The sequence below is a fragment of the Coloeus monedula genome, assembly GCF_965178545.1.
Source record: "Coloeus monedula genome assembly, chromosome: 3".
Lineage (NCBI taxonomy): Eukaryota > Metazoa > Chordata > Aves > Passeriformes > Corvidae > Coloeus > Coloeus monedula.
Genome location: NC_138783.1, coordinates 102,498,870 through 102,509,378, shown reverse-complemented (window position 1 = coordinate 102,509,378; position 10,509 = coordinate 102,498,870). Strand labels below are relative to the sequence as shown.

The 10,509-nt window shown below is 39.5% G+C and overlaps 1 protein-coding gene across 1 annotated transcript; it reads left to right on the top strand.

Moving 5' to 3' along the window:
* Window positions 1–8,044, top strand: PIGA (phosphatidylinositol glycan anchor biosynthesis class A; the record flags this gene model as incomplete). Its single annotated transcript, XM_082277346.1, has 6 exons — window positions 1–41; window positions 265–923; window positions 1,483–1,615; window positions 2,670–2,802; window positions 4,009–4,215; window positions 5,831–8,044. The coding sequence occupies 6 exons, from the start codon at window positions 1–3 to the stop codon at window positions 6,092–6,094; spliced, it is 1,437 nt and encodes a 478-aa protein (XP_082133472.1). The 3' UTR covers window positions 6,095–8,044.
* Between the last annotated feature and the right edge of the window lie 2,465 nt (window positions 8,045–10,509).

The window sequence follows — 10,509 nt, the reverse complement described above, 5'->3', positions numbered from 1 at the left end:
ATGGCGCCGGGCAGCGCGCAGGGAGCGCCGGCCGCCGGTAGGTACGTGCACGGTCCCCCCGCCCTCACCGCCACCCCCGCCCTCCCGGGGCCGCCGCCGCGGTGACCGGACTCTTCAAGGGGCCGCGGCGCCGCCCCTCCCTGCGTGCGGCCTGCGCGGGATGCCTGGCCGGGCCCGGCGGCGCCGCCGACACTTAGGGGGCCGGGGGTCGTCGTGGGCGGCCGCCGGCGAGTGATGGCGCCTTGTGGTTCCTTCCCCCGGCAGGAGCGGGCCCGGGATGGCGGGCGGAGGCCCGGCGGCGCACAGCGTGTGCATGGTGTCGGACTTCTTCTACCCCAACATGGGGGGCGTGGAGAGCCACGTTTACCAGCTGTCACAGTGCCTCATCGAGCGCGGCCACAAGGTCCTGGTGGTCACCCACGCCTACGGTCACCGCAAGGGCGTCCGCTACCTCACCAGCGGGCTGAAAGTCTACTACCTGCCCCTGAAGGTGATGTACAACCAGTCCACGGCCACGACGCTCTTCCACAGCCTGCCTTTGCTCAGGTACATCTTCGTGCGGGAGCGGGTGACCATCGTGCATGCCCATAGCTCCTTCTCCGCCATGGCCCACGACGCCCTGTTCCACGCCAAGACCATGGGGCTGCGGACGGTGTTCACTGACCACTCCCTCTTTGGGTTCGCGGATGTCAGCTCGGTGCTGACCAACAAGCTGCTGACCGTGTCCCTGTGCGACACCAACCACATCATCTGCGTTTCCTACACGAGTAAGGAGAACACGGTGTTGCGAGCAGCCTTGGACCCTCGGATAGTCTCTGTCATCCCCAACGCTGTCGATCCCACCGACTTCACTCCAGACCCGTCGAGGAGGGATGACAGTACAATAACAATTGTTGTTGTCAGCAGACTTGTTTACAGAAAAGGTAATGGGGGATCAAATGTAAGCTTGTTTTGGTTGTTTTGTTTCTTTAGAAAGGTCTTGGTCAGGTATCACTTAGGCTGTATCTGTGGTATGGATGGAATTTTCACTGGGAGTGGTGAGGTGGCTGTTCTGAGCTGTTGTGTATGTGCACTCAAGAAGAAGAAATGTACATTTCTTTTCGCACATGTTGGGTGCAGAGGTGTGTTTCCTTTGTAATACTGAAGATACTGAAAACTGCAGTTTGTAACATGGAAGGTTTGGCTTATGTTGGACATAAGATTTAGGGCCTAATCTATATATTCTGTTAGAAATGTTTTAATTGTTTTTTATTTAATCAAGTGGTAGCAACTTAAGTGGTTTTTTTTTTTTTTTTACATATTTGTCTCCTGAGAGGTCACAAGTTGTCTTTTTTCATAATATTGTGTACAGGAGTTTAACTGTCTTCAGGAGACTTTTTTTCATTTCTTCTGCTCTTAAATAGAGTTGTAGCAGTGGGCTAGATCATAAGAAATTCTGAAATGAAATACAATAAGGGCTTACCCTAAATTTTCTACTCTTAGGTATTGATTTGCTCAGTGGTATAATTCCTGAGCTCTGTCAGAAGTACCCAGAGTTACATTTCTTAGTTGGAGGAGAAGGACCAAAACGAATCATACTGGAAGAAGTCCGGGAAAGATACCAGCTACATGACAGGTTTGTTCTGTGGATGGCTATGACCCTTCAAGGTACTTCAGGGGTGGGAAACTGTCTGCCTCCCTCCTCCATAAACCCCAAAACCTGAGGCTGGAGGCCTAAAGGCAAAGCAGATAAACCGGACACTGAAGACTTTGAGAGTTGGTCTGTGATCCTTCAAGTTAATTCATACTTCTATGAATAGGCCTTGAATGAGCCTTCACTCAAATCAGAGAAAATCTGACTTAGATATAAATCATACTCCTCTCTGCAACCTTGATGCTTGGGTCACGTATGGCATCAGGTGTTAGCAGCTCATTGGTGCCATTGCATGTGACAATGACTGCTAGTAATTTATTATTTCATTATGAAACTCTTAAGAGTAGTGCTTATCTCATATGTGTCCTTGTGGTACTACAAACGTGTTCCCGGTGCTACCATGTTATCAGGATGTTGCCATCATACATATGCATTTATATATTTCTCTGGGGTTTTCTTGATCAAGAACAGTTTCATGTTCTTAATTTTTTGTTTTCTTTTCTAGGTTTTTTGTTGCCTGTTTTGTACTTTAGTCAGTGATTGCCCCAATTTTATCATTTAAGTATCATTCTCATTTTACCCTTTATTGTTTTCAGTATCTCTTCAAAAGGATAGGTCCTGATCACTGTATCTTAAAACCTTTTTCTCTTGTCAGATTCAGATTGATCAAACCTCACATTGAAAATTCAGATAATGCATTTGATAAATCTTAATTATTAACTGAATGAAGCCATTTTTTCTTGCAGAACTAGAAGGCTTAGTAGCAATGTTCTGGAGACAATTGTCATTAAAACAGCAACTTCTCCCACCAACTTTATTTTCAGAAGTTTCAGTGTGACAATAAAAAAGCAGAATCTTCTATTTCTCCATTGTTAGAAAAATTTAGAGAAAACTAAACCAAGGGGCCTGTGTTTTTTCTCTCACTGTGTGAGTGTGAACCATTGGTACCTTTTTCAGAATGTTTGTAACACTATACAGCATTATTATGGTCCAAATGTAGTGTTTATCTCTGTTTTTTTTTTCCTCTTGTATGCAGGGTGCGTCTTCTTGGAGGCTTGGAGCACCAGGATGTTAGAAATGTCCTGGTCCAGGGGCACATTTTTCTCAACACTTCCCTCACTGAGGCCTTTTGTATGGCTATTGTGGAAGCAGCAAGCTGTGGTTTACAGGTGAAAAAAAAAATCTCAATATCTAGAGAGCATGTATCCATTTGAAGCAAATTTCACAAAGAAATTATATGTGCTTGTAACATTTGATTTCCTCTGAGGCTCTGTCTTTACAGAGGTAAGCAAATATTATCCCCATTTACAGATCACCTGAAAGCTGAGACAGAAGGGTTAGCTGAAACTGCTTAAGCTCCAAGAAGAATTTTGTGCAGAATTGGGAATAACATGTAGATCTGCTCTCAGTTCTCCGAACTAGCCAGACTGTCTCTCCAAAATACTATTTTGTATTTACTGCTTTTCAGAGTTTTGGGGTAGTTGATGTTCGTGAAGGTTTACTTTGACCGTACTTTGAAAGGAGCTGCAGAAAAATTGTCTTACTGTGTAGGGATTCAAGATAAGAGTTGGAGAGAGAGAAAACAGTAAAAGCCCTTTCTGACTAATTTACAGCCCAGACTGACAGCTCAAAAAGAAGTTGAATCAATAGCCATAAAGAACTTAGAGTTTCACATTCAAATATAAAGAAAACTGATTAAAAAGACAGACTGATAAGAGTACCTCATATACAATAAGTATAGAAAATGTGAGTGACTTCAGTACCCTTTGACAGCAGTTGCTACCTAGTTGTAGTTATTCCCTTATCACCTCTTTTCTTCTCTAGAGGTGAGGAAGTTCTGCAGTTTCTTATTCCCCAGTGTTTAGAGATGATTGCACAATGTGACTCTAAGTAATTTCTGATTTCCCTTTAAAAATTATAGTTCAGATTAAAATTACTGAACTGATAAATACATTTTTGCCAGTGTTCAGTAGCCTAGGAAACTGAAATTTTAAGTATGTGGTAAAATTATCCTCTCCAAATAGAGGTAACAGTTTTTTTATGATAACTGTGGAGGAAAAGTCCAAAATCTGGTTACACAGGTTTAGTTACTCTGGCAAACACCTTCAGGAAAGGTGTCTCATAACCAATCATTAGACCAAGTCTTCTGTTTTATCGTGGGACCAAAGAATCATTCTGGACAGTGTTGAAGGTAATCTGCTATACTCTGTCTTCTCTGGGGCTTACATCTTTAGTTCACATACAGGTCAAGTTCCCAAACCCTGATGTTTTCCTATTCTTTTAAAGTACTGCATCTAAACAACGTAATAGCATTCTCATCGCACAATTTCATTTGTTATGTTGCATATGTGCTGTTTCTTTTGTTTGTTTCAAAGGTGGTGAGTACAAGAGTAGGTGGGATTCCGGAGGTACTTCCAGAAAATCTCATCATTTTGTGTGAGCCCTCTGTGAAATCTTTGTGTGATGGACTAGAAAAAGCTATTGCCCAGCTCAGATCAGGAACTCTTCCACCTCCAGAAACTGTTCATAATGAAGTAAAGACATTTTATACATGGAGGAATGTAGCAGAGAGAACTGAGAAAGTATGTATAATCACTTCTTTAAAATTCTCTGAAAGTACATTTCTGAGACAATTCTTGCTTTGAAGTATTACTATGCACATTCACTGTGTAATATTCCAGTGTTATTTTTCAGCATGTTTTCTGTCAAGAATACATGGTTTTAAAAGGTTCAGAAAATGCTTTTTGTTTTCCCCAAATACATCTCTAGATACGTGCATTTTTTCTATTTTTATTTTCCAATGTGCCATGACTGCAGGTAAATATGGTCTAGAACAGCCTAGATGTTTGATTAGATTTCTACTCATGTATTTATTCGAGTCTTCACACAAAGTAACTTTACTGGTGTAAATGGGAAACGTGCTGCATAAGGTGTACGAAGAGGTAAAGACAGTTCATGACAAAGCTATGCCACCTGCTAACAAGTGGTTTAAAATTGTGAGAGGTAGTTTAATGCTGGAAGGCTGAGCACAGCTGAGTTTACATAAGCTGTGGTTGTAGTGAAAATTAATTTTCATAGTTTTTAAATAGTTTTTCAGAATTAGAACTGCACTTCAGTGTAAAAACTGCCTGTAGTGAAGAATGCTGGCTGCAGTGATGTTACAAACACCTGTAGAGATGTGTCACTTCTGCCTTCACCTCCGGGCTTTTTGGAAGGAGAGAATAGCTGAACCCCATGCCTCTTACTTAGATTGTAGTGCACTCAGCTATACAACTCCTGTAAGCCTCCTTGAGGTGCCATGTACAACCAGTTTATTTTATTATTTTCAAGTGCCATCAGTACTGTTCATTTTATGATTTTATAACTGCAAGCAACATTTGAATTGCAAAGTTTTTGCAGATGTTAGCATAGATTTGAGTTTGCTTTATATAGCCCTTTCTTAAAAAAACCTGCAGTACTCCATGAAGGAAAATGAAGGTGGAAGTATGCATACATCTTATATTGTAGGACAGAAGGCAGTTGTTTGTTAGCATGTTGTTAAGTTACGTTTAGGATGAAGTTTGTAACATTCTTAAGGAAAAAACTGTGTCCTTCAAGCCTTTTTGGAGTGGTTTGTAGTGGGTTTGTAGTTGGCTGTGGTTGACATGTATAATAAGTCACTAGTAGCATGCATTTACTTTGTGCAGTAGTTGAGCTAGTGTTTCTTTAAACAAAAATCAGGAGCCTATTATGATTTGTTTCATTGTTCAAATACAGAGATTTGCAGTATTGCCAAACTCACCTATGAGTTCATCCAGCTTTGTGTTGAAAATTTAGTAATTGCGTGTTCAGGCTCTTCCTATGACTGATGTGAATATGAGATTAGAACCCATTCAATTACTTAAAACCCCCAATTCTTTCTATATAATATTACATGAGAGACAAATTATGCAGCCTTCCTAGTTAATGAAATACTTCTGAAGTGTGTAAAAAAGAGAATGTTTCATATTTCTCCTTAAATAAATGAATGAAATATCTAGAACAGGACTCATAAATCAGCACTTATAATCTGCAAAGATTTTTGGGGGTAATATTTGTCCCATCTGGTAGCTAAGAACAGTTAATTTATTTTGTGCAGTGACAGCAAAGTACTGCCTGATTTTCGAGGTAGAAGCAACGTGTTTTTATGATCTTACTTTTTGTCTTCTCTTTGTTTAGGTGTATGACAGAGTTGCAGATGAAGTGGTTTTACCAATGAATGAGCGACTTGACAGACTGATGACTCACTGTGGCCCAGTGACTGGGTGTATTTTTGCTTTTTTAGCTGTTCTGAACTTCATTCTCTTGTCATTTTTGAGGTGGATGACTCCAGATTCCATTATTGATGTTGCAATAGATGCTACAGGACCTAAGGGTGCATGGACTAAACAGTATTTTTTTGGGAAAAAAAGAAGAGTTAAAGAAGAACTCCCAAACTCCTAAATTACTCAAGTGGAGAGGGAAGAATGCATCAGTCACTAAAGATTTTAATGCTTGCTGACAGAAACATTACTCTTAAAATTCCTTAATTTCTTTCTGAAGTTCTTGGAAAGAAACTTAGTTCAATGTGCTACCTCAATTTAGGATGATGTTTTAAGTTCAGTTTTGGATTCATGCAAATTTATAGGCATCTCTTTTGCACTTAAATCTGGGAGGAGAACATGGGTTTTTGTATGTGTCAGAAGCCTTGGAAACAGGAATACAAGATTTTCCTTGAAAACTTGAACATTGCAGAAAGGGACTTACGGTGTTTGGGAAAGCAAAACACAAAAATGATTAGCTTACTGTAGTTCCTGCTAATCCCCGATATTTACTGTGATTTTTATTTTAAGACTTCTTTCAAAAGAATTAAAAACCCAACAGAATATACTTTTTTTCTCCTAAGATGAAAATGGCACTTGAAATAAGTCATTTAGTCCATTACCATGTCAATTTCAGAGACTTAGTTCTAGCAATTGTGTCCCAGCTACAGTGTTTTGCTTCCATAGCATTACTATTTTGAAGTCCTTCCCTAGTTAGAGTGGCTCATCCTGTTGCTAAATCAAAATTCCATAATAGTTTTCTGATGTTTTCAGAGGTGCTAAATTTGTCCTGTTCACTTAGGTGTGTGAAAGTGATGTAAAGCTTGTAGTGGTTTTTGTTTTTCATTACATAGGTGAAGAAGTAGTATTTAGAGATAATACAGCCTTCAGAAACATCTCAGGCCTGAAAACTTCCAGCAGACTGTGCCAAAGTGTGAAATAACACGTGTGTGAGAGAGCAAAATCTGTGAAGGGCTTAATAAGCACACTTGTGCTTACTTGCTCTCTCCCACCTCCCACCCACCCATCCCTTTTTCCTCCCCGCTTCTCTTTCTCCTTCCCCTTACTTATGACCAAAGTGGCATTTCAGTCCATCTCTGGGAGGGACAGTGTTCAGGGTGAACGATTTCACCTCATCCACATCAGAGACACTGTCTGGCAGGTTCTGCAAGTGAGATCTTGGGAAGGTATCCCTTAAGTGGAAATAACCAATGGCTGTGCTTTTCATGGAGAGACAGAGAGAGAAGGGGCATCTGTGAGGAGTCCTGAGCGATGTGTACGTGGGGCAAGGGGCAGCAGAGCATTGTGCCAGTGTGTGTGAGAGGAGGCATTTCTTCCATTTGTGTCAACCACCTCTAATATTGCCCCTTGTCTGATGCACTGGGTTAATTTTTCAAGCATCACTAATGATGATAAGCTTACTATTTTATGACTGAAGTATTGTGTGCTGTCGGACACTGTATTAGTATTAAAACTGTGCAATATGAAAATACGGTTTCCAAACCTTTGAAAGGTAGTATTTAACACACTACTTCTGCCAAATTCACCTTGTTTGGGTAGAGATGTAATTACACAAGCATTTTATAATTTCATTGAACATATTTTCATGAAAGACAGAAAGATAATGTAAATAATTGCCACCTATAAAGTCTATTTTCTTTTACTAGAATTTTTAGCCTTTGATATGTAACATAGAGCGTGTAATATTACAATTTGAGTTTTTCAAACTCTGCATTAAAAGTGGAGGTCATCTAAAACAGTGCCACAAGCGTTAAGGATAAGTGGGTGGAATTAAGCTAATACTTTACTTTTCTAAGTTATTATTTTTTTTTAATTCAAGCATTCAAATTTCTAACAACTTTTTGAAAATACTGATTGACACTCCAGGGATATGTTATATATATATGTATATATATGTGTATTTTTAATGGTATGTTGTTTGTTGTCTTTTATTTCTGTTAGGTTTCCTGCAACATCTGCAAACACAAATGAAAAGGATTTGTGTGTATCTATTCAAAATACTTTTTTCTCTTTTGGAACATTGTGTACTTATGAATAACTTAATAAAACCTTGTTATAGTCTTGTTTACAAGATCAGTGTAAAGTTTATATAGAGGTTTATTTACCTTTCTGTAAAGAATGGATACATTTCATTAATATGTGGGAACATACAATTAGAAAATACAGAAATACACAGCATAGTGCTGCTCTCTGTCACTGGTTATTGGAGTTCTTGTGAGAAAGGTGATTACTAAAAAACATTCTGTACAAGCTGCCATGCAAACTTAACCCATAGCTGGTTTCTCAAATAACACCACTTGTATTATGCAGAACTCTGTGGGAGTGATTTCCTCACTGGCCTTGTGCAGTGGAGTAAAGGGTGATGTCACAGAAACATTTACAGTTTTACAAAACATCAGTGGGTAACGTGAAACAGGCTAAATAAAATGATCAGACTACTAAAAACAAATTGCTGAGATAATGAGTGTGGTTAGAAGTTAATAAAAATAACTAGTTAAAAAATTAAAATGTTTCAGTTATGCTTGTAGGTAACGTTTGATCATTGTGAAATAGCAGGGAAATGTTAGCAAAGAGAGTGATGCTAATTAAGCACTGTCTTGCGCAGAGCAGAGCCTCTGGTGTGAAGGAGGAGGAGGAAGACACGTATAGGAGGTGCCCCACAAAACTGCAATGAAATTCCATCCCCAGGCACAAGGAGAAATGTTGTTTCCAATGCATTATGTGCAGACACTGTGAATTAAGGTGTTGATAATTGAAAATTGTACGTTAAACCATACACTACACCAAGCATCAATTAAAGTATGGATGTAAGATTAGTCTTTCAGACTGTGTTTTAGTGGGTAGGGATGGATATGTAAGAAGGTAAATACACTGTAATTTACTTTTTTTGTGGTCAAGTTTTTCTGCATCTCTTTATATTTTTCCCTTTTTGATATTTATTTCTCTTCACTAGTCCATTTTTTTTTATCTATGCTTAGGCTTTTAAAAATTAATTGTAAAAGTCTTTCTGTTGCTTTCTGCATCAGTAAAATACAGACTTTATATAAATAGATAAAAGAATAATCAATCTCAAAATGGTTTAATATTTTGGGTGTTTTTAATTAAAAATATTTCAATATTTTCAGTGTTTAATTGCTATCATTAAGCTACTCTCATGGTATATGCTGTGCCTCATGATACTCGGTCGTGTGTTGACTTCCACAGTTTTCCCTAATGACTTGAGCCCTGGCATAGATAAAAGGTGGATACTTTTTAAGGGAATAAAGCTAAGGGCAGGATGTGGTTATGCATCTGAGTGCATTATTTTACCAAAATTACACCTTTTTCTTGTAAACCTAGGAGGTTTACAAGGTAGATTAGGTTGCTTCCAGACCCTGACATGCTTCAACACTGTCATAACTGGAGATGCTACTTGTGCAGGATTCATCAGACTTCAACTGTCCATGCTGGTTCTTCAAGCTGGTTGTTTTAGCAGGAGGGACTGGTGCATTCCCTGGGAACACTGGCTGCAGACAGGGAAAATAAAGTGCTTGCTGCAATTTGCTGTCTTCCTGCCCAGGCAGCAGCAGGAGTGCTGATAACCAGACCCTACCCGGTGTGATGGGTGGCAGATAGGTGAGGTGAATTCCACATTGGCTTGAGAGCAAGCTGTGAGTCACTCTCTGCATTGCTTTTTGAAAGCAGGAGTGTTGTAAGTGTGCTGACCTAAGGATGCAAATGAGACAAGGCTTGTATGGGAAGTAGTGTCATTTATTGGATCACACTGTAGAAAAGAAGTAGCTGAGCTCTGTATGGATGTCTTTGTTCTTACCTCTTCTGTTTGAGTGTTTCTGACTCTTTGATTGAATACATTTGATATTTTACTCCCAACTATATGCACTGGAAATATACTGCTATCATTCAGAGTGTGTGTAGTATAAGAGTAGACCAATACCTCTGAATTTCTTTGAGATGAGAATCCCTCTAATTTTTATTTCCTTGCCAAATTCTTCAGGTCACATCTGGCATTTCTCCCTAAAAGTTGGATAAAGTTAAGGTGAACCTTATTGAAAATGAGTTGTTTTCTAAACTGGGTTGCCTTTTTTTTTCTGCTTATTCCTTGCATGTTTGTAAACTAAGCATATATAAACATTACCTTTCCAGTTCTTTGGAGGATCCAGCTGAACTACTTCTATTAATTCACCATCTCATGACAATTTTTTGGAAGGATTAATATATTTTTTGGATGTTTTGATTTAACAATTTAGTAACTATCCTAGAGGTAAGGAAGAGTGGTTCATAGAGTAGTTTGGGCACCTTGCAGAAGTTCTCTATGAGATGGTTTTTTTTCTGCAGGGGGCTGACTTGTTCGCTCAAGTCTATCAATGGAGTTGCATAATCCACCTCATTCAGCTCACAGCAATGGTGCTCAAAAGAGGGAGGGAAGAACAATGAGAATCCTGTTTCTGCTCTGTCATTGCTCTTCTGTTGTGTTCTGCCTGTTTTCACGCCTACACTCTGTTGCTCATCTCTCCAGTTTCAAAAATACCGGAGATT